Source organism: Lagopus muta, chromosome 1, assembly GCF_023343835.1.
Source record: "Lagopus muta isolate bLagMut1 chromosome 1, bLagMut1 primary, whole genome shotgun sequence".
Taxonomy (NCBI): domain Eukaryota; kingdom Metazoa; phylum Chordata; class Aves; order Galliformes; family Phasianidae; genus Lagopus; species Lagopus muta.
The window spans coordinates 103724479-103749000 of record NC_064433.1 but is presented as its reverse complement, the minus strand read 5'-3'; the positions used below and the strand labels follow the sequence as shown (position 1 = coordinate 103749000).

Below are 24522 nucleotides of genomic sequence, written 5' to 3'. Positions count from 1 at the left end.
CAGCTTGCAGCTGGCTGCCACTGCTGGAGGGGCTGTGCTCCCAGGCCTGCATCTTCCTTTGGGCTCCCTTGGCGGGATTGGGTGGCTGTGGAGGACTCCCCCACAGGGATTCATAATGACAGGTCTCATCCAGGGCTGTGTTTTACCGCCTGTGACCTTCCCTGCTCATATATGCAGCTGTTTAAGCAGTCGCAGGGTGAACAAAATGGCTCTGCTGGGATACAGCTGGGTGTACTGCACGGCTGGAGGTGTGTAGAGCTGGCTGGGCTGCTGCTAGCACTGTCTGCCACAGGGCTGAAAACCTGAACAAGCCCTGGCAAATCCTCTCTCACCCCTGTGACAGCTTGATGGATGATTTACAGTCCCAAGTTTTAGCTCTGAATAGGTGCAGAATGGCTGTTGCATTTAAGTGTGTTGCTTGCTAATATCTGATTCTCTCTTTTAGGATGCACGTTGTTTTTTTATGAGACTGATGGCCGATCTGGCATTGACCACAACAGCATCCCAAAGCACGCCGTCTGGGTGGAAAACAGCATAGTGCAAGCGGTGCCTGAACACCCCAAGAAGGACTTTGTTTTCTGTCTCAGCAATTCTCTTGGGGACGCTTTCCTCTTTCAGGTTGGTTTGGACTGAAGGTTTTACAGATTTGTTCTCTTTTCTGTTCCACTGACAAAGGAGGGAATCTTAGCGCTGGTTCAAATCAATGAAGAAATCTTGCTGACTCCAGTAGGTTTGAGATTTTCCTCTGGCAGTGCAAGAGGAAGGACACGATATATTTTGTAAAGGCCACTCAAGAGACCCAACACCATATGTGAATCTCTGTCAGATCTGTTTTTATTGCCTGGCAGGATCCTCTTTGTCTAGATGGTTGGTGCAAAGTAATAATTAAGAAAAATTTTGACATCTCAGTTAAAACTACAAATTTTGCATTGCTTTGTAGTGCAGTTATGGTGTACCTACAGATGAGTACAATTACTAGATAGGGGACACAGTGATCCCTCAACTGTGACATTTCTCTGTGACTTGAAAGAGGTGTATATCCAGGATAGGAGCTTGTGGAATAGCTAGACTGATTTACATGACCAAGTCTTTGGAACTCATGATGCGTTTTTCATTTCTGATGGCTGTGCAGAATTCAGGCATCAGTCAAAATTGTGCTGCTGTTTGACAGTACACTAAATTATTATTTAGAATTATTATTTATATTTTCTAAATTAGAAAATAGAAACGTCTGAACATTGCAGAGTATATATATCCAGAGCTTATATTGAAGATCAAACATTAATTGATGTATTTCACTAAAGCATATTTAATCTTTTTGATAACTACTGCTTCCTTGAGTGATTTTTTAGGGAGGCATTCCAGTTTTTTTATCACAGTTGATCACTAGTCAAGGTGTGATCCCCTTATTTCTAAGTACCAACCTACATTGAGGTGGTGCCATTTTCTCTGATTTGGGTTCAGTTCTCTTAACTGAGGGAATTGCTTATTTATGTTTCATTTCCCTTTTCAGTGACAGTATATTCAGAATTTCTTGCTTTCTTAAACCAGAAATTACTGGTCATAACCTTCCCCCTCTGCCCCCCCCCCCCGAACACATCTTTATGCTTATACTGTAGGTCCTTTTTGCTGTCCTAAACAAATGACCAGGTTCTCAAACTAGTACAAAATAAAACAACTTTGCTGACTCAAAAGTGGTGGTGGCTTACGTCTTGAAGAGACTATCTGATTGCATACTTAAAACAGCAGATTTTTTCTTCTCTGCTGCCTCAGTTTGGTTTTTTTCTTCCCCTCACAATGGAATACTACACTGTCCCTCTTCAATTTCATGCCTTTCTTGGAGAGGGTAAATGTATTTTGCCACCTGGAGAGCTTCATCTGGGAGGAAAGCGTGGTGCTTGTGGTCTCAGCATGTATTTGAAAGACCATCAAGCACCACCTCCTCCTGGTCCACTAATACAAATTATTTTCCTTCCAGTTTTCTAAGGGAAAACCTTAATTCTCATAAAATTAATGCCAGTAGATGTAAAATAGTGAAAAGGTCACATGCAGCACATTTCATAGGGTGCTATTCATTAAAAACCCTGTGTCATTATGTCATGGGTAGATTTTCTTGTAACTTTGTAGTAAATAGCAAAAGTGAACCTTTTCAAATGAAAAGGAATAATTTCTATTGCCTTGTGGCAGTAGAAATTTTTATGTGACATGTCTCCTCTGTCAGAGAACTCATGCAACTCTAATGAAGCAGAAGCAGAAGAGAAAGAGGGGATGGATTTGGGTAGATCAGCCACAGTGGTGGAAACAAAGTGCTAGTGACTGTGCTGTAGGGCTTGCTCTTCTGTGTTCAGAGCAGCCCAAGTATGCATATGGCTGTTCAAGTTAAGCATTACTTAACTACTAATGTCATACATACATATCCCCACATGATACACTGCTGTAGTAGTGATTTTGTAGAGAAGACACCACGGACTTAAGTAAGATTATTTTCAGTCCTATGGAGACTGTATACTTAGGGAGAAAAAAATAGGGTTACTTTGTGATGCGTACAGATATTGGACATCTTGTAACAAGCCTTCCCACTGCATTGCACCTAGAGACATCACGTACCTCCTACACTATAATTCCTTGCTCAGTCAGTTCTTATCATGCCTACACAAATCCATTACTTGTAGATGTCACATGTATTTTCCAGGAGCTCAGTGCAACTTGTGACACCACTTACATATTTATCAGATGTTTGCAGCTTGTTTATGTGGTCCTTTCCACTGAGAAGCAGAGTGACTCCCCATGGCTACTTCTCTACCAGAAGGATCTTGAACTCTTAAAATCCTTTCCACATTCCTTTTCTTGTTTAACTCTTCCCCAGAAGCCCAGATGAAACCTGAAACTAAAAGTATGCAGATAATGTTTTACAACTGAATAAAATAAAAAGATGACCTCTTGCTATTATACTTTTATAGAAATCAACAAAACATAATATCTCATTACAAGTCCAGTGGTACCCTCTCCTGTTGGAGGTGGTAGGTTTCACCACCTGATGAAAGCAAAGTGAATCCTGTTCTGCAGTTTCTCACCTTGCAGCAGAAACTCCTCAGACATGAGGATTTCTCAACATGCCTTCTGCAGTAGCAGTCAGACATTGTAAGCCTGCATCTATGAATGAGGGCCTGTTAGTAGTACTACCTGGGCAGGGAACCTGCCCAATTTTAGCAATCTGCTTTGTACAGTGCCTACTGAAGACATGAAAAAGTAGTCGAAGAGCAATCTTTTTTGGTGTACACCCTGTCTTTTCTTAGTATTCCTAACCTGAGTTAATGAAGGTAATGTCATTGTGGGACATGCGTGTTTCACCTGTTTCAGTCCCACAAAAGTTTTGGGAGCACTGACCTGAAGTCTGGTCTGTACCTGAGTGATTTCTGAGAGTTGTGCTTCTATGGGAATCTTTCCATGGCTTTGGGAAGCTGCAGCCTTAGCTGTTACTTGTGACTGCAAGTAGAGCAGTAGGATGACCTTCTTCATCTTTGCTGGCAACTGGAGAAGTCACACTGTGCTGTCTATTTATAAAGCAGGTATCATCAGAAAATTTAATGAGAACAAGGTGGTTTGGCACTTTGCTACCTTTTCAACCATGAGCCAAATACCAGTGTGATTACTGCGAAAGGCTGGCACTCAGAGCAAGTCCGCTGCAACCCTGACTTGACTGTAAATTTTGTTTTACAATGTACTGTAAAAGGGAGTGAGGTTTTGTCAGAAGACCGAGAAGATTTATGTTTTATTTTGAAAGTCTTGAAAAGGAATGCTTTGAAGTATTTTTTTTTTCTGTGTCAAAAGCCTCTAATCAGAAATGCCCTCCTCCAGGAAAACATACTGATGTCCACTGCCCAGCCTAAGGCTTCCCCTTTTTCCCAAACTGTCCTACACAAGCTTGGGAAGTGACAGTGCTGGGGCCGTAAAACTTAGGATGATCTTGCCTTAAATAGTAATAGGGTAATCTTCAGAGAGCTTTGGGATCTCCAGAAGCAGAAAGCTTCGTCTGCATCATAATATAGCTAGTAATAGATATCATGGACAGGTTTTATGTCATTAATTTATTATTAACTGTTGCGTGCCAAAAAAGCTTTCCATGCTGCAAAGAGCACAGAGGCTGCTGCATTATTTGCCTTGGGGAACTGAGAGTATAGAAAATGTTATTAAATGATGAGCTACAAATTCTGGAAACATTGTATTGAATTCCTAAAAACTTGCTGGGAAACACTGTACAGCTGCAAAACATAGATATATGTGTAATTTTAGGTGCTGAATGCCTAGTGCTGTGCTAAAAATGGCCTGATTAAGTATGACTTTTTTATTACTTCTCTCATAAGTGGATTTAAGGCTTTGATTCTCACGATCAAAGGGAAACAAAACTCCTTGGAATTGTGTTGTTAATCTCCAATCAATTTTAAAGAGGATCTTGACTTCTTTTTTCCTCTTTCCCTCTCTTCAGACCTCTAGCCAGACCGAACTCGAGAACTGGATCACTGCAATCCATTCAGCTTGTGCAACTGCAGTTGCAAGGCAGCATCACAAAGAGGACACTGTCAAACTCCTGAAAACAGAGATAAAAAAGCTGGAGCAGAAGATCGATATGGATGAGAAGATGAAGAAAATGGGTGAAATGCAGCTGTCCTCAGTAACGGACTCCAAGAAGAAGAAGACCATACTGGATCAAGTAATCTTGCCTGCTTATGTGAAATGGGCCCCTGACAAATGTTTAAGGCCTTCTTCGCCTTAGTGGTACCTCTATCTGTCCCCACTCTGCTGCATGTGTGTGCTGGCAGAGCTCCCCTGAGTAGATAGGATGTGTGTTGGCAGAGTACTGCCAGCAGCCCAAGTTGCACAATTTATCCACCCAACACGCTCTAAGCTACAGCACAGGTTCTCTCAATCTTCATGCAAAGGATTTTGCTGCCTGCATTAGTGAGAGCTTTAGGGGAGCAAAGAGGCTACCAGAATACTGTGGGCAAGAGGCAGCAGGATGTTGTAGTGAGAGCTGACTGTAGACCAACAAATCCTGCTGCCACAGTTGTCTTCAGCATAGAAGAGGCTGATTCTTGAACCAGTAGATGGGATGAAGAAGCCATCTCTGATTTCTTCTAGTTAGAAGGATCTGCCCTGATCTCATGGCTGAAGCCCCCACAAGTCTTTCTGACTTCAAGTGGACAATACAGTTGCATTTGAGAAGCAGAGAGCCTAGAGCAGAAGTCTCTCCTACTGTTGCAGCAGCACCTTATTTTAGGAAACTAACATATGGTGCCTGCTTCATTAGTTTGTAGCTCTTTTGCCACGGCTGCCAAATGTGCCTGTGATGCAAACTGTAGGGAGTGGCTGGGGCCATAATGTGCTAAACTGAAGGGATTTTGTACCCTTAGAAACTTACGAGAAGAGCTGAGAGAGGAGATGCTTGCTGCTGTTGAAAGGGCTCCATTCAAAGGCTGTCAGTGACAGTAAGAGGGCAAAGCAGTCTCTCCTTTGACGTAAAGGAGTTTTTCTAAACACTTTGAAACCGTTTCCTATCAGCAATTTGAATTATTTAATTCCTCACATAGGCTGATTACAGTGCTCTTCCACTGATAAGATTAATTATTCCCAGTGCACTGCATTTTTTTCAAATACAGCGAGCTCCATTTGTGCTTACAGCAGTGCTGCTGCAGCTGTTTTGGGGTACTCTGTTTGTGAAACTTGGGTGGTTTTTGGTCTTCTTGTTTCTTAGATGCCCTTGATGCATGAAAGAAGCCTCTTAAGGGAATACTCAGTAAAGAATCCTGGAATACAAAGAAAATTAAAAATGGAATGTAAATGCTATTAATTAGCATTGTATCAAAGGGGAGGTTGTCCCAGGAGAAAGCTTCTGCCTTGAACACTGAAAAGATGTTTTACATCTAATGAAAAGTTTTTAAAAATTGTGGGTTTTTTATCCTTTTTGGGCTTAAGAGCGTAGGGAAGAAATGAATCGAGGTTTCTTTTCTTTGAAAATGAGATCAGCATTGGTGAAAAATATATTTTGCTGGGAACAGTGGACATTTTTCAAACTTCTTCATTTCATTTGATCTTTTCTGTGTACAGATTTTTGTTTGGGAACAAAATCTTGAACAGTTCCAGATGGATCTATTTCGGTACCGCTGTTACTTGGCTAGTCTCCAAGGAGGGGAGCTCCCAAACCCTAAAAGATTGCTTGCTTTTGCCAGCCGTCCAACTAAAGTTGCAATGGGCCGCCTTGGAATCTTTTCAGTCTCTTCGTTCCACGCACTGGTAAGTTTGGGCAGAAGCCAGGGGTCATCTTTGCCAACCTGAAAATCTCTTCACGTGCCCATTACAAAAATCACGTTGAGAAAGTGCAGTCTGTATCTGTGGGGTGAGCCCTTACTTTAGCATGCAGACTATTCTGTTTCCTGAAAGATGTGTGTGTCCTGGATGTAAACTAACAAGCAGATGCTTGCGAGCCATGATGTTATGAAAGCGGAAGAACCATGTTTAATTTCCAGCTTTGCACACTGAACATGCTTTCTAGAAACAGGACTTCCTATCACAAAGAGCAGGCTCATCTCTGATGTCTGTGTTCATGGGCTTGATCCAAAAACCCTGTGAGATCAATGAGAGTCTTTCTGAGGCTCTCAGCACGTGTTGGCTTAGACTGTCTTGGGCATGGCTTACTTTCTACCATATGGATGAAGCTACTGACCAATTAGTCTAATATCCTGTCTCTAGTGATCAACACCTCATGCTCCACATGAAGGGGAAATGTTCTTCTCTGCTCTTTATGGTGTGACGTATTTAAAATGGTTGTTTAAATATAAATAATGTAACAACACAGCTTTTAAAAATACAGGGAAATGCATTGTAAAATGGTGGGGTTTTTAATGAATTTCAATCATAATCCCGTAGTTTTGTCTTGGGCTCCTGGAGCTTCAGAGAAATAGCTGAACTCCACTGTTGTCTTGTAGATGTCAGCTATACCCTTCAATTGAAACCAGAGCTATAATTCAGTAAGGGGCGTTTTATTCTTTTATACATGAAAAGATTAGCGTCATCATCTTGTTAATTGCTGGTGGATTTATGTATTTTTTTTTTAAGTGGTGGGCTGTAATTTACATTTGTGCTTATTTTTTTGCATCTAGCGAAGCACTGTTAGCCTGAAAAACAATCTGCTTCTTCATGCTGGTGTCTCTTGAGAGCCAAGTGAAAAAAAAATGTTTTGAATATGTTGTGTTGGAGAAGACACGTGCTTGCTTTTACTTTAAGCAGACTCACATGTCCCTCTGTGCCCTCATGGATATGGTGCAGTGAGTCTCAGGCTCCAGCTGCATACTGCGTGGTGATTGCACCGCATCCCTGGCTCACTTGATGTTCCTCACTGTGTTAGCCAGAGGATGGGCTAAGCCTTTCTGCACAGTGTCCCACGTACAGCTAAGGGATGTATCACAGCTAAGAAAGGCCAAGCTGTGGAAGAAGCTGTTATTTCAAGTTCTCCTTTTCCTTGATTTCTCAATGTTCCTGAACAAGAATCACCATTACTCACACAGTGATGGTTCCCTGGGTACACAAGCCAGCTTTCTGTTATTCCCATCTTTATATAGGTTTTTGTATCTGATGCACCCAAACAACCAGTTTCTCAGCTCCTTAGCTTGAGGGATCACTCAAAGGTTTGGCTGTTCCAGCTAGGGTTGTCATATTTTGTGAGTTTTGGGTGTGGGAATAGAGTACAAAGGCATTCCAGGAAGCGCCTGGCCAAGACTGCAGGGTAGGTCTGTCTGTCTGTCTAGCTTTGCCTTTTGCTACCGTTTGTACCTGCCATCTTCTACCACTCCCTTTTTCACAAGAGAGGAGCTAGCTGTCCTGATTCCACCTCTGGATGGGAAATCTGCTTAAACTTTGGCCTAAGCACAGCGCCTCTGACTAAGCTTGCAGTAATTTCCACCAGAGTTTCCTTATTTGGATAATGCTCCCCAAATATTTGGTCTCAGTGAAAGCAAATAGCTTTCCCTTCTGAAGGAGTTGCTTCGGTCCGTTTTTCAAATATCTGAGCAGTTAACACTGCTCTAATTGAAAGGATCACTTCAATTCACTTTTTTTCTTGTGCTTTGCTCACACCTTCAGATGTTGTGTATCTTTAAGGAAGTGTAGGTTTTAAACACCGTGACCTATTTGCAAGCCTTTGTCTGGCCTTGTGAAAGTTATGAATCGGTTCAGGATGCCTAGAGTGCTTGCACAGGAAGGAGCAAAGAAAAAGACCAAACTTTTTGTAAGCAGCAGTCAAGTTTTTGAAATGTCAGGCTTTCATAGAATCATGGAATCTCAGAATGGTTTGGGTTGGAGGGGATCTTAGAGATCATGAGGCTCCAACCCCCCAGTGAGGCAGCTCCCCACCAGCTCATCTGCCCAGGGCCCCATCCAACCTGGCCTTGGGCACCTTCAGGGATGGGGCACCACAGCTTCTCTAGGCAGCTGTGCCAGTGTCTCACTGCCCTCTGAAGGCTTTGTGTGTTCAGCTTTGAAATCTCCTTAGAAAATAAAATGGAAAAAAAAAAAAAGAACGAACCCAAAACACTTTCATTGATGTTGAGGTTTTGCTCTGGGTTGAAAAAGCTGCTTTAAAACCCCTCAGCTTGAATGCAAAAAAACATGTGATGCCGTCCGTAATAATTTTTAATTCTTGACACTGGAAGAAATGAGTTAAATTGCAGTGAGAAGGAGGTAGCCTGGCAGCAGCAGGATTGTCCCTGTTGTGAGCACGCATTGTTATTACAGCCTTTGCCTCTTTTGTAAGGATATTTCACTGTTAGATTATGTAAGCAGCGGTGCGGTGGGATGCTGCAACCTTTGATTGTGAAACCATGTGGCACTGACAGGTGGCGGCTCGCACAGGGGAGTCCGGTGTGAGGAGAAGGACTCAAGCCATGTCCAGATCTGCCAGCAAACGGAGAAGCAGGTTTTCTTCTCTCTGGGGGCTGGATACTACCTCGAAGAAAAAACAAGGGAGGCCAAGCATTAATCAGGTAAGCGTGTGGGAGTTTGTGACACAAGCGGTTTCAAGCTGACCTGTTATCATGCAGAATGTAGCTCGTGCAAAAAGTCACACCAAGCACTTACACATCCAACCTAAAACTTGTCTGCTTAATTTTTCACGGTATGTAGCCGTCACATTCCATATCCTCTTCAAAAATCAGTGACTAATTACAGATAAGTGTACCTCAGCATCCTGAAGTGCAATTTGGAGTTCATACCCTTCTTTGCGGATTAGGTTACATTACTCCTGCTGCATTTTTGCTGCTTCTGCTTTTTGCTAGAGATAGTTCCCCAAAACTCAACAGTGAGGCAACAATATAAAAGAAAGACAGTTTTGGTAACAAAATTTAAAAAAGGAAAAAATATGGAAACTTTAATTTCCTTAAATTAAAAGTATGGGTTTGTAAAATATTTTAAATGTGGCTAAGTTTGGGGAGAACTTTCTGAAGTAACAAGATTTGTATTTAGGAGAGTCAGTCACTTTGAATTTTTAAAAAGCAAAAGCTGAAACCTTTCACTCCTCAGATGTTTCTAGAAAATGTGGTAGGAAGGTACTTCCCTGTTGTTCTTTCCAAACATCTCTAGTTACAGCTTTCAATTTTTGAGAGCCATACCTCATCTAATTGCAGGAAATGAAGGCTTTTCTCCTCTTTCTTTCACTTTCGGAGGTGGGGGAAAGGCTTGGAACACATTCTGTTCCATGCACTGTGATTACTTCTTCCTTCTTTCAACGCAGCAGTGGGCGTTTGTTTTGTTGAGCAGGGGATTAATGCTGGAAAATTACTTAGCTTTCTTTTTAGTAAGACATTAGATGTTCACCTAGTATGCAGTGCCTGAGCAAGAGCTCTGGGTTTTGCTGAGAAGCACCAGATGCTCTGTGAGTACATTCTCAATTCTTCACGCTGGTGCTGAGGCATCCATGTTACTTTGTACTTGTTTTCCCCACATCAAGCACAGTCTCTTATCCTTAGCTACGATCCTGCCTGTGCTATCTCCTCAGTGCTGTGTTTTTCCTGAGCTCAGCCTTCTTTTTCTTTTGATGGGGATAAATGCATTCTTCATGCTTCCTCCCCATCCCCATCCTCACTCCCATAACTCCTCCATTACTCCCAGGCATGGAGAGGGATTTTGTTCCAAGTTAAAGAAAAGTCGCGCTGGAGAAAGTCAAGAAATGAAGTTTTGAGAAAGCGTGGGAAACTCCAAATGTAATGTCTGAATGTATTTCCCCTGCTCATATGTAGCAGCATGCAGCTATTTGCAGAGTCGAAGCATTGAGCTCTAAATTCTTGAAGTGGAGTGATTGGTCCTGCTTCATTTTAGACGCAGTATACTTAACAGTCAAACCCAGCAACTCAATCATAAACCTGTGGTGATGCAGAGCTATAAAACTTTAGATTTCCAGTTTTAAGCTTAAGTTTCAGTTGCAGTAACAACCTTGTTTTTCCCCTCCACAGTTGTCAGGTAAGAGCTGTGCACAGGGCAGACTGTTTTTTGCAGGTGTGTTTTGTCTGGTGCCTGTCTAGTACAGTGCGATGCAGCCACCCAACTGAGCACAAAAGGAGGTAAAAGGTGTCTAGCTCTGCAGTGTAAGCTAGTGACAGATCACTAAACAGAGCTGACATCTGATCTTTCAGCGTGGTGTCCAGTCACCAGCTTGTCCGCTGCTCCCCATCCTTTCTAACAAGCGGATATTTTCATTTTCTGTGTTTTTGAGATGAATGTTTTTATTTTTCAGTTTGATTTCTATGTTGAGTATTAGATAACACTGTTCATTGCCAACTTTTGCAGCAGATCAATGTTGTCAGGCCCTAGTTTGTCCTGAACAGGGAGCAGATGTACACTTGTGTTTTAAAACAGAGTTGCTCTGCTCCTCAGGTGTTTGGTGAAGGAGTTGATTCGGTAAAGAAATCTCTCGAAGGAATCTTTGACGATACAGTCCCGGACGGCAAGGTAAAAAACACCAGCTCTCCAGCTGCCTCCTTCCCATTCACAGCTTAAATGCAGCATTGGCTTTGGGATGCAAGGAGACACAAAGCCCCTGGGATAGGAACAGAGAGCAGCCTCTGCATGCTACAGCATAGGCTGGTGGCTGCTCTACAATCGGTCTGAACTGATTGCTTGTCATCAAAACTGTTTGCAGTGCATGGCATCATGAGCTCAGAGGAGGCGCCAGGCCCAGAAGGGTATCAGCACTGCACACCAGGGAGGTGCAGGGAGTGCAGGGAGGAGCAGTCATTGCTGGGTCTGGGAAATGGCTCCTTGTGGTGTTGGCCATATGGGGTTTTCATAATTTAGGGCTACTGCAGCTATGAAGCACAGTGTTTCTCTGTTTTGTTTTCACGTGCTTCTGCAAGCTTTTGCATTTGCAGAGACAATTACAACTGCTTTCTTTTTCCCCAGAGAAAGCCAGCTATAAAGCAGCATTAAGACAGTGCTAAGGGGCACATTCTTCATGTGGTGAATATGTATTTAGCTGCGTGAGCCCACTTGAAGCAAATGGGAATTTTGCAGCCCCATCACTTCATGGAGATTTATAGCTTATAGTCTAACTTGGATGTACAATAGACAGGAAATTCAAAATAAGTGCTAAGATTTGCTACTTTGGCATTTCTGGATGTAACATTTCAGTTTTATTGGCCTTGGATTGGTTTATTTTTGGATTGGGAGATGAAGTGCATTCAAGTTTTAATTTTAGAACTCTTTTTTATCACTCTCATTTTTTTTGTTGCATTCCTAGCATTCTCAATAGCCATAGGCTGAAATCCCAGGATACACACATTGCACCAGTTTAGCTGTGTGGGTGGCTTGGAGAGGCACACTTTACATTGCTCAGGTAGAACGGCAAAGTTTTCCAGTCCAGGCAAGCCCTCAGCCTATGTTTATGAGTAAAATGTCTTTACTATAAGAGGTTTTTTTTGTACAGTATGTAATGTTTTTTACACTGTGAAGAAGATCTTATTGGGCTCCTCTAGTCATAATGGATTTTGTCTGCTTAGAGGGAAAAAGAAGTGGCACTGAGCAGCGTCCATCAGCACAATCCTGACTGTGATATTTGGGTTCATGAGTACTTTACGCCGTCTTGGTTCTGCCTGCCGAACAACCAGCCCGCTCTGACAGTCATCCGCCCCGGGGACACCTCTCGAGATGTGCTGGAGATGATTTGCAAGGTAAAGGCTGCCAGTGTGCCCTGGAGCAGGGCAAATGTCTGCAGCTATGAGCCCTTTCATTTCAGCCTTTTCAGATGAACCTCGTAGTGTTTTTTTCCTATGCCAGTGCTCAGGCAGCACTGTGTTTGAGTGATCAGCTGTAAGTTAGATGAAAAATGTGAATTACACTGAATTGTGCAGGAAAATCATGCTAACGAAACTGTAAGAAAAGTTCTTACAGCTGGAATTAAACTTGTCATGAGAAGGTGGGTTGATTTTTGCCTTTTACACTCTTGCCCCTGTGCATGAGTCTCTGAAGTGCCTTCACACCCTCTCGTGCCTTCACACCCTCTCATGCCTCTCACCTGCCCACCTACCTGCTATCCCTCCACTGGAGACCAAGTTGGGTGCGGGATCCTTCTCTGTCTCCTGCCCTTGTTCTCCAGCCTGCTTCCTTTCTCTGCATCCAGTCTCCAAGCTTTCCCATCACCTGTTCCCTCCATTGCCAGATGGAAGATCCCACCCATTCTCACATGTCTGGTTGCCCTGTTTCCAGGTGCTGTTCCTCCTTCCTTCCCCCTGCCTCTTACTCCCTTCTGACTGGCGTGGGAGAGCAAACAGCAGTGCCAGGAGTAGGAACCAGTGTTTGCTGCCTGCATTGCAGAGACAAACTTGCCTCACGTAGGTGGTGGGAGGGAAGGGAGAGGAAAGCTTTCATCTGCAGAAAAACCACCTGGATTTCTTTGCCAGATGAAATATCAGAGCCATTTGGGCATTAAAAACAGTTGCATCTCAGCAGAGAAGTTAAAAGCTTTGACAAATTAAATACAAGCTTTCAGTTCTGGCATCCGCATAATGTATGTTTTCCACTAACCAGCTGACTGCAATCTAGACCCAACTCATGTCACGTGCTGCTTTGAAAAATGAGTCCTCTTTTGTACAACAACAGCAGCAAAAGAAAACATTTATTGCTATCAGGAGCTTAACTTTGGGGACTTTCAGAACACGTTGTATGTGCTTCCAAAGAAAAGAATGGTGAGAGAAAGGCGTTTGTTTGGAATGATGATACAGTGTGCTCATCCCTCTGCCAGGTGCACTGTTAAAGGTGGCTACAGCTTGTGAAAGCTCCTCATTGTATTTGGAAAAAATTGACATTTTTGGGGAGGGACATGATAGGGAAGCTGGATGACACATTATTAGTAATGATTTATTTTTCGGACTTTTATTTTCCTTTCGGTAAGAGTGATTAACTCAGTGGACCACATTCTTAGCTGGAGTAAACTGGTGTAGCTCCATTGGTTTCAGAGTTGTCCTGCTGAGGATGTGGTTTCTCACTGTGTTTTTTATTCCAGTGGGTGGTGCTGTATAAGGAAATGGGAAGGTGGGTGAGTGTTTGCTTTCTTGAAGAACTGCTTCTTATCTGTTTCTTTCCTTTCTGTCAGAGTTTTCAGCCTGGAAAACACTGATGGATGCCTTCTTTTCTATCATGTTTAATAATCAATCTCTTTCTTCTGTCTCTTGCATTCAGCTCATTTTTTCCCTTTTAATATCTGATCCACATCATTTCACATCAGTTTGCCATCTGCCATCTGAGAACCAGTCAAGTTCTGGTATAGTAAACATTTCAAGATCTACATTTCATATAAGCCTCTTCATGTTTGTAGATGCAGATAAGTCTATCTGTGCTATTAAACTGAGCTTGATTATTCTATCAGCGAACATTAAGTGCACTCAAGTCATTGTAGAAAATGTGTTCTTATACTAACATTGCTGCTTGTTATTATACAGCGAGTTAGGTTTTGGATGCTGCTGACACTTTTATGATTCAAGATTGGTGGGAGTTGAGTCTAAAGCACATTTTAAAGTGGTTTCTCAAAGATTTCTCCTAAGATTTAACTAATAGCATTGCTTGGAAGGCAGGAAAAGTCAGTGTACATGATTAAATTGCTTCATATGGATAATAGCTATTGGTGTGAACGTGTATATATATGTATTACTAAAATTTGCGTAATGATATGTCTTAAAATTGAGTAGAAATGCACACGGTACATATGGATGTAGGCAGAAGCAGTATGGAGAGAATAACACCAAAACTGAGCATAGAAGACTACATGGCATTTAGTCTTTTGACTGAAGTACATAAAAAGTGAGATGAGATGCAAAAAACCTTCTATTTTCTCACCATTTATGTTTTTGAAAGGGACAAGAAGCATATTTTCCTTAGGTCTTTAGATCTATTCTCCAATTCTCTGAGAATTGACTTAAGTCTGTTGCTCTGTAGGCTTGCTTTCATTTTTAGCTGGTGTTTTCCAGCCAGAAAGACTTGGGCCACACAAGTGTGAAGCTAGAGTAATACGGTGGCCTCACCAGCGTGTTTCCGTGATGCTGTAACTTCAGTCCTAATTCAGTCTCTCACACCAAGCTGAAAAAATACAACCATTCTTGGATGTCCTGGTCCTTTGCTAAGGCAGAAGACATGGAGGGGAAGAACATGTCTCCTCTCAGGCTGAGTGGTCCCCTGGAAGTGCTGTCCACTCTTTTAGTAGAGGGGTGCCAAAATGGATGAATAGTTCGGGTTGGGTGCTGACCCAACTGCACCCCTCAGAGCTTTTTGAATTGGTTCCCACCCTAGACTGTAAGTTCTTCTTCAAGAGCACATCAGTTAACCTGGTCAGGTTGGGCTTTAAATTGGATTAGCTGCTTAATTTAGTCCAGATATAGCCAGAGTTATTAGGAGAGAAATAAATAAACCAAGATGCTTATTTGCTCTGGTAAAGGTGTTTTGGGTGGTCTTGAAAGGATATTAGTCATACTAAAGCTGCACTGTTTCTGCTCCCACCTCCCCACATATGGATGCACAGCTAGGCCAGCAACAGAAAAAAAGTGGTTTTAGAGCACGGCTTTCAGGGCAGACTGCCTGTTTCCACTTCAAGACGATCTTTCCTTTCGCTTCAGTAGACAATTGTGCCTCTATCTCAAAGAGTTTAACTAATGTAAAATTCTGATGTGTACAAGGCATTGCTGCAGTATATGTATTTTAATTAACTAAATGTTATGGCTCATGTGCTGCACCACCACAGCCTTAATGGTGATGACTTGCATTTCCTGACGCCGGGGGGGATTGCACTGCAGTGGATGAATGGCATCCACCACAGCTGATGGTGCTTCTTGGATGAATTGAATGCCTTATGTTTTATCCAGTGACCTCTTTGGGCAGTGCCTTTCTCTGGAATGGCTCAGAGCCTCAGTGTGGCATTTGTCATCTTGTGTTGGCTTCCTCCTGCTCTCTCAAATGGCCTGCATAATCTTCTCGCAAGCAAATCTCCCTTCAGAGACCAATGGGTGTGAGTCCAGAGGCACCATCAACTCTTGCTGCTCCTGTATCAAAGCCAGCAGCAGCCCTTTTATGGACCGCTGGGAATAGAAGATCAAGCCACCCGCTTGTAGGAAAGGCTCCTCTGTTTAGATGGTATCAGGTGAGGGGGTTGAGGAGCAGTGTGAGGCAGGAAGATGTGAGTGCAGCCTGTGGCCTTTCCACTCCAAAGCGCCTCGAAGCCCTGGGCTGGGTTCGTCCCTCTGCAGCAGATTGTAATTCCTGCCAGCCTTCTGACGAGCTCATCAGACACCAAGGAGTGTCTCTTTGGATGTCTGCTGCAATGAGCAGGTGGTTGGAGGTGGAAGTAGCAAAAATACACAGCACTGCGTAGGGGGCTCTTGCCAAACCCTGGGCTTTATTAAATCACATGTAATTATACAGCCTCAATCTGACCAACATAGCATTTGCTGGGTGACTCTCACTTGGCCATACCTGAAGCTGTATGAAATGGAGAAGACATATGAGATCTTATGCACAGGAGACCACAGAAGATGCAGTTCAGTGCAGGGGCAGACTCTCAGGTTGCCCTGTTAGATGGTTGGACAAGGTGATTTTAGTGGACTTTTCCAACCTTAATGATTCTATGATTATAGTTAGTTTTTCTGCTAGTATGGTTTTTCCATGTAGCACTTTTTCCCCATTAACCACTTTAAATGGCTCAAGCTTTTCACAGGCTTTCAGAGAGCCTTATCACAGGCTTTTTGCTCCACTTTTCATTTGTGCTATCTGCGTTTTTATGTCTCCTCTTGTTTTTGTTTAATTTGTGTGCATGGTGCTCTTCATTTTGTGTCTAGGGGTAGCACGCTAATCTGGCCAGACACTAATCTGGCACTCCTGTGTGTCATTTCTGAACAGCTACAACCAATTCTGCTTCCCTTGAGTTTCTGAGGTGTTTGTATGGATGTGCGTAGAGGAGGAAAACTAGGAAAAAAATAACTAGGAAAAATGGTTAGTAAACAATGAGCAAAGGTTGTAAGATGTGTATCAAAAAAGAAGAAAGAGTGTGAGGCTCTCCTTTATTCTGTTGTTTTATTTTGTCTTTTGATTGATTTCAAGTTGCTTGTTTAATTAAGCAGGTATTTGCAACAGAGTTGACTCCATTTCAGATGTTTCATGTAAGGACGACGTGTTTTTTGAATTGGACATATCTGAATGCAGCAATACAGCAATAGATCTGTCTTTTATTATTGCACTGGTTGCTATTTTGTTTCATTGACTAATCCAGACCTTTAAAAACATTCCCTGTTCTCTGAATACTTGCAGAAGGGTTTGCTAGATCAAGGCACAATCTTCTCCACAGGTCACTTGGTGTACATTACTCACAATCTGTACTGTGTCATCAGTCAGCTGAATCTCAGTATATCATTATCTTGGCTTGAGGTGGATAAGTGAGCCTTTAAAAAACAGCAGTCTGACACACAACCAGTAGGAAATAATGACATTGTTCCATAAATTTTCAGATGAGCCACTATTTTTTTGTGCAACCGGGAAATTTTGGTAATTTGCTGATAAAAGATGAAAAGGTAGACTTATAAAAGCTTATAATATTGGGATGTCTAAAGTGAGTGAGGTGAATTTACCTCCTGTATTTCTGAATCACTTCTGGGTTTTTCACTAGCTTTAGTCAACAGTTTATGAACTTTGAAAGCAACTTCTGAATGACGTTCTTTGTGTTTATCATCATTCCAAATGTGTTTTGATTACACACTGCATTAACCTCTGCTTAAATTGAACTTATTAATCGTGCTGAGAAAAGGTCATTAACATCTCCCAGACCAAATGCTATATCCTCAGCTAATTATGACTAACTCATTAAAACGGTGTGACCTGTTTCCACTAGGATGTAGTCCAGTATAGAACGCTCAGCTTCTTTCACCCTTTTTAAGCCAACCTATTTTGAATTCAGAGGATCCATGCATATATATATTTATACACCATATGTACTTGCTAAATTATGAAGATGCTAAAAAACAAGCCAACTAACCAACCAAAAAAGTCCAAAGCAAAGACTTTCCTGTCACATTTTTCTGTTAGCAGAACATTTGTTTTCCTTCCTGCAGTTTTAAATGCACTTTCTATACGTGGGTATGCTCCATGTCCTTGCTTTAATAGTTTTTGCTTATTTCTGCAATAGAACAGAATGGAGCAGAACTGCAAAATAAACAGAATTGAAGAGGCTGGTCAGAGTAATAGCACTGCCCTTAAACTCTCACTTCTGGAGAAGAGGGGAAGGTTCAGATTCTTGTTCAAATTAGGAGAACGTGGGTCTCTTATGACAGATGATGCTGGAGGAACTTTTTTCTCTCTGTGAATGTCATGCGATTTTCTGATTAGAGATAATGTGAGCCATTGCTCTTGTCTTACAAAGCCTCTTCTCCATTTCTTGCAGACACACCAGCTGGATCACTCTGCTCACTACCTACGTCTTAAATTCCTGATTGAAAACCAGATGCAGTTTTATGTACCAAAGCAAGAGGAGGATATCTACGAACTGGTAATGCTACCTCCTAAACAGAATTAGATGACACTGTGTAGGACACTGTTAATTAGTGTTCATTTGATATTTGTAATATGCAGTTATGCTTTTTAACTTGCAATTATGGAGCTGTGCAGGCCATTGCAATTGCTCTGCAGTAAGGTAATCCCTCCAAACATTTCATCTTGAGGAAAGAGTTGTGTTCTGCGTACTTTTATGCACTTGTGGGTCTGTGTGGAAGAGAGAAGGAACAGCTACTGGTAATGGGGTGAAGGTCACGGCAATGCACATTTAACCTTGATTTCTCTCAAGGCTGCTTTTTCCTCTCGTTTGTATTTTCCTTGTTTGTTTTAAAGACGTCCTGTTAAAACCTCAGTGCTTCTTGTTCAGATGACTTTGATTTTTTTTTAAGAGAGAGTGAGGGTGCAAGTTGTTTTTGTTGCTTTGGTCTTTGGTGGTTTTCATATTTTTGTATGGGAAGGTAAATGTTGAGGTTAAAAAGCTGTGTGAGAATATACATTCCTAATTGCTTCATTTGGAAGTCTTCGTATCATGAATCTCAAAAGCAGACTTCAAAGGAATTCTGAAATCAGAGATTAAAAAAACAGACCAAACAGAATTAGTGTCATGCTTTGGCTCTGTGATTTTACACATGCATGCTGTAAAGCTTTTCAAAGTCCTTTTCATTGGTGGCTGTTTTATTTATAAAAAGTAAAACTTTGCTGGTTATGAATGCTTTTATTCATTTACTAAAGAACTTCTGTGGTTTGCCATTATCACAGTTAAAAAAAAACAACAGAGAAAGTATTAAAAGCGGGAAGTGAAACGTAGCTGTGAAAGATTAAGACTCAGAGGAGACAGATTTTGGCTTTGACTTTTTTATGTTAAGGGGATATAGGGTTGACAGAGTCATCAGTTATTGTTTATTCTGAGGAAAGCTGAAATTAAACTCTACGGTCATTAGCACTATGAGTGTGCTGAAAGATTACAGTATAGATAGGATCGTACCTAATGTAGTATTGTTAAAGGTCTGTGCACTTGTGCGTGGTTTCATGAGAAAATATGAGTTACTTTTATTCAGGTGTTAAATGAGATGATTCTCTTGCACTGTGATAAAAGTAATGGCTCTATTTCTGTGGTCGCCCAAACAGTGTTTATAACAGGCGAGTGCTGATGTCATCTTGCCAGAGCTATTTTCCCTCTACTAAAATGCTTTTAAAATACATTACTGTGGGAAAGGTAATTTCTTAGGATGATAATCCTTTTTCTTGAAGAATATAACAAATGATTTAAGTAAGAAGCTGAGATTAAGCAACCATATTCCATTCCTTTCCAAAATATTCATGGTGATGCTTTGCTTTCCAACACAGCCTTTCAAAAATACATGCGCTTCATTTATTGTGTGTTATAAGAGTTACTAAGGGCTAGGGGACAGCTATTTAGCATTAGGTGCTACACCAGGCAGTTTAAGCACCTTCTATTGTAAATGAAGTGTTGGAATGTTTGGGCTGGAGCTTGATGTGCCAGACTTCTTACACTGGGTAGGATATTGACGGCCCTTTCAGATGGGAGGAGGCTGGAGGCCCCTCTTAAATGGATGGGGTGGATGATGGCAGGATGGGGTGAGGCTGGTGGCATTGGGAAAGGATGCTGTGAGAGGACCAAAGTGTTAGAGGAAAAAATGCAAGCAGGTGAAGGGCTTGAGGAAATGAAGGTAATGATGAATATCCCCAGGCTGCCATGAGAAGCACCAGGGGCAGCAAAGAGATTGAAGTGGATGGAGGGGGCAGCACTGCCCTTGAATGCTAAATTCTCCTTGGGATGGCTGAAGAGTTCAATCGATTTTTGTTCTGAAAACAATACATTTTTCACTTGTTTTTTGCCTTCTCCTCTTTTTAAAATGTTTACTAAAATCTGGTTGAGATTTTGTGAATGTCATTTGACTCATTTTCAAGTGTTGAATAATATGTTCCTATCTTTGAAAACTGCATTTTAAAAGTACTGCTAGCATGGCATCCTCATTGAATTTTACATTTATCTTGCTGTAACAACCACTTAAATGGGTATTCAACTGTTCCATTATGCCTAATATTTGCATTAAACAGATGAGTAAGTGTTGATAGAAGCAGGAGAGAAACCTTTCCTAATGACTTACTTTACTTTTTTAAGGGAATGGATTAAATGCTTCAGTCCAAACACTCATGTCACTTAATTTCAAAACGTCACTTAATTATTGTGGTTGGTTTTTTACAGTCTTAACCGCATTGACAGAATTAATATTTGCCTGTGAGCTCTTTCTGCTGTGGCTCCGATATTTTTCCAAAGGTGGTTTTTCCAAAGGTGGAAGGATGGCTTGTTACTGAACTATGTGTGCTATGGAAAAAACAGCTTCAAACCTGTGCTGAGACCACAGCTGTCAGTATGGCTTTGGGAATGTTAGGGCTGACTCCCAGAGATTTGAGTTCAGAGACTATCTGGAAAAATGGAATTTCCCTACTTAGGTTGTTGTGACAGGCCCCAGTACCACCTCATTTGTTCGGAGCTGAGCGGCAGGGCTGGGATACAAGAGTAAGTAGCACGAAGCAAAAGATTTAAAAGCATAATTCCTGTTGCTGGCAGTGTAAGCAGAGTACAGGGCTGCAGCTGGGGGGATGCTCAGCTCCTGAAAGGCAGAGTGACTCACACAGAGTGTGCTTGGATGCTGCCCAGAGGTGTGAATTGGTGCTGCTCTCCCAGGAAGGATGTTAATGATGATTTCAAAGGCTTGGATAGAAATAAACATTAACGTGTGAAAGGTGAGAAAGGAACTGCATTTAAAATCCAATCATCTTCTAACAATTGAGAAATGTTTTTAAGAAGGAAAATTCCTACTTAGAATTTTAGTGCTATAAAATAATTGAAGTCCTGCAGTGTCTTAATGTAAATAATATACATGCTTAACATTAAAGGATATCTTCCCATTAAATACAGAAGGAGGAATGGAAGTTCTTTTTCTTGTGCACTCAAAATTGTATTGATGGAGTGAAATAAATGTATTATTACTTCCATGTTGGCAGTAGCAAAGTACTACTTACTCCTCTTTAGTTTCTAACAGTCAAGCATAGCAACGAAACTAATGGTTTGTACACGTGGGAAAAAATCTGCCTGATAAGTAATGACCACAGTCTGTTTCTCCCTCCTCCTGAAAATAAGACTGGTCAATATGACTACAGTTAATGTGTTCTCCCACAGTAACTGATTTCTGTGTATCTTTTTTCTGCTCAGCTCTACAAAGAAATAGAGATCTGTCAGAAAATTACGCAGCATATTCAGATAGAGAAGTCTGATACGTCCTCTGATATTTATGGTAAGTTTTGTTTCTTTTTGTTTTTATCTTCCTACCGAGTCAGTCCTAGTGTGTGCTTGCCATTGATTGACACACCTGAGAGGCCAGCTGAGCAAAATAAGGAGAGCACATCTGATTCCTGTGCCATCTACAGAAAGCTCACTCCCCTGCCCTAAAGCAGTGTTGTTTTATGTGTGGCACACTGAACACGTTTCTTTGCTGGTGCTCAAGCCGTAGGATATGGAGCTCTTTGATGAGAGCTACGGTGGCATTTGGAACGAATGTTTTCTTGTTTTTGTGGTTTCTCAAAGCACCACATACAGAGGTTGTGAGACTGAGCGCTGGCGGGAAGCAGCATTCTTTGCTGATTGTCACATTTACAAGGATGCCTGCATTGCGGTGTTCACAGGGACCCTGTCATGGAGCTGGGGTTTCAGAAAGGGCTACCAACAGACTGACAGTGGGCTCTCCCCCTCCTCAGCCCTGCCTCTCCCAGAGCTCCTGGCTATGAAGGGACAGAGCCAGGAGCTGTGGGTGGGAGGCCCCTCCAACTCTGTGGCTGGGCAGCTGGCGTAGGAGAGACTCCTTGGCCCCTTTCCCTGGCTGCTGTAGTTCTACAAGGTGGGTTCTCATCTTGCCCCGGTGTTCCCAGGCTGGGAGAGCCTGGCCCTGGTGCACACCAGGTTCTCCAAGAGCATCTGTGAACTTCTGGAGCTGGAATCCAACCTGTTGTATAGATCTGGATGGAAGTGGAGGAAGTCCTCCCTGTGTAATTTCAGCAAAATTCCCAATCTTTATGTGGGAGCAGTCATATTACCTCTTCAGTATTTGAAGTTGCAGACCTCCAGGCTGGCAAGTTTGCCCTTTGGTCTAGCAATTACAGTTTGGTAGTGTTTTTAAACATTATTTGAGCAACCTACCCTGCAGGAAGTCAATCTGCATCTTTTTACTGTTTGTCTAAATATTGTGTGTTAATGACTAGAATAATTCCAAATCCCTGAACTGCTTATTATGCAACTGCCGGCCTTCTGAATATTGAGCTCTGCTACAAAGCAATGGTGCTGACTGTGGTTTGAATGCTGACGGCTTGAGAAAGAAATATGAACTAGCACAGCAATGGCCCTAGGTTAAATAATTACACTGTGGCTGAAAGCACTGCAAGAACTAGGGGTATCGTGGCATTTCCCATTTCTCTTTTCCCTTTTCCCTTTCTGTTTTCTGTGATAGACAGGAAAGACAATGAAACGCACTGTCATGTCCTGTGAAAGGGAATCGGCTGCATGAGACACGGGATGTATCTGGTCAGCAGCTCTGACCCTGCAAAGAGCAAATGCTCAGTGCACCCCCCCAAAAAAGCTGACTTTGCTTTCATTGAAAGAAAATGGCAAACTTGCATTGACTTTAGATGGTTGCAGGATTTCTGTAGTCTGCATGTGTCTCAGAAACACTGCTATATGGTCACTCAGTGACAAGTGTGTACCGAAATACTTGCATGCAGGGGAGCAGAGGAGGATAAAATAGCTGTGTTCATCCTGTCTTGGTGCTGGGGTAGGCTGTAATTCATTCTGCAATCCTTTCCAGTGCTGTATTGTTAAGTACATGGGAGTTTTTAGTCCTTTTAGTCTCTGTATGGAATTAGTGTTGCCTATACACACTTCTACATATCAGAAAGTAAATTAAAAGCACTTTCATGAGCTATGGCAATACAAAGATCAGAGTTTTATAGTTGCAGCATAGATTCTTTTTAACAGGATTGCTTAAGATTTCTTTCTATTGCTTTTGTTTTGAAAGAAGTCTACATCAATAAGATGGCTGTAATGTCTCCAATCATCTCTGCTTAGGTCTTTCTATGAGAAGGCTTACATCTCATGCTGGCTCTTAGGCAGCCAGGCAATGCAAGAAGCTCAGCCCCTGTTCACCAAGTGCTGAACCGCAGCTGAACATCTATGGTGCTGAGGGATTTCTCATTCTCTTGATTGTTTTTTTTTTCTGTGCAGCTTTGTTCAACCCTTCTCATACTTCTTGCAAATTTTTAGAACAGGTGTCCAAATCCCCTGTGCTTTGATTCCTCCAGAATTCATGAAAATGAGAAGAAAATAAATGAGATTATGAAAATAGTGACATTACCTGTTGCTGTTCCTAGTATTCCAGCTATATCAACAGTAATGTTTGTAAATCACCTTGAATTTTCAAGATACTTCACAAGCAGCTGTTACTTAATCCTGACAATGCGGACTTAAAGCTGTTATCTCCACTTAACAGACATAGCATCAAAGGTGGGGAGATGAAATGCTTTCGCAAAGGGTGCAATTAGACTGGCCAATCCAGCTCACTAGCCTAGCAGAAAGGTAAAATAATAAGTGAACAGCTGTATGCTGGCTTTACAAGCTGTTTACAGCCTGGTGAGAGATCCTGGTGCCAGCAAGGTGGCAGAGCTGCTTCTGCAGACATTAGCAGGCTCTTGGAGCAGCTTTGCTCCCGTGTCTGAGCAAACTTGAGTTGAAGTGACACCAAGAGGACGGAGCACAGCATTTCAGGGAAGACTCATCTGGGGGGCATTTTGGAGTGTTCCTGATTGCTTGTGTTTGTAATAAAAGACATTTCTGAAGTATCTGGCCATTGCCTTCATGACATCTGCCAACTGGTTGCTGTTGCTGTGCTGTCTTGGCATATCCATACTTGCCTCTTTCACTAGTACCAGCCTCTTCATACAAGGCTGTGTGGGCAGAAATCAGGGAGCGTTCCCACTAAAAGCCCACTGCTTCCAGCGCATGTGTGCATCAGGAGCATCCCTATACTGATCCTTTTTTAGCTACTGTCCATCCCAGGGGATGGTTTTTTTCTGTGGAAGCAGGTTTGTTCTGGTATTGTGTTGTTCTGGCGTGACTATGTGTGCTATTCAGTGCTGACTTTTGTTCTCCTGTCATCAAAACTTTTCAGTGAAGAAAAGGCTCTGTCGGGGTCAGCGCTCATCTCTTAACACCTGTGTTTCAGGGCCCATGCACAGTTTGATAATAATCTTTTTGGCAGTGATGCCAGCTTATGCAATCACTGTCACTTCCACCCACTCCTGCCTCCTGCAGTGCTAGTACACGTGTTTGTGTGGAGCACCTGGAAAGTCAATCCAGACAAAAGCTGCACATTTGTACCACGT

At 42.1% G+C, this 24522-nt stretch overlaps 1 protein-coding gene across 12 annotated transcripts in view; it reads left to right on the top strand.

Annotated features, from left to right (window-relative positions):
- Positions 1 to 24522, top strand: part of TIAM1 (TIAM Rac1 associated GEF 1) — a 172192-nt gene that overhangs the window by 108933 nt on the left and 38737 nt on the right. For all 12 annotated transcript variants that reach the window (XM_048934118.1, XM_048934121.1, XM_048934120.1 and 9 more), the window contains 8 exons: positions 446 to 618; positions 4487 to 4711; positions 6106 to 6291; positions 8889 to 9035; positions 10921 to 10995; positions 12042 to 12212; positions 17957 to 18061; positions 21308 to 21389. In XM_048934118.1, coding sequence (XP_048790075.1) covers positions 446 to 618; positions 4487 to 4711; positions 6106 to 6291; positions 8889 to 9035; positions 10921 to 10995; positions 12042 to 12212; positions 17957 to 18061; positions 21308 to 21389 — 1164 coding nt within the window. The remainder of the gene's footprint in view (positions 1 to 445; positions 619 to 4486; positions 4712 to 6105; positions 6292 to 8888; positions 9036 to 10920; positions 10996 to 12041; positions 12213 to 17956; positions 18062 to 21307; positions 21390 to 24522) is intronic.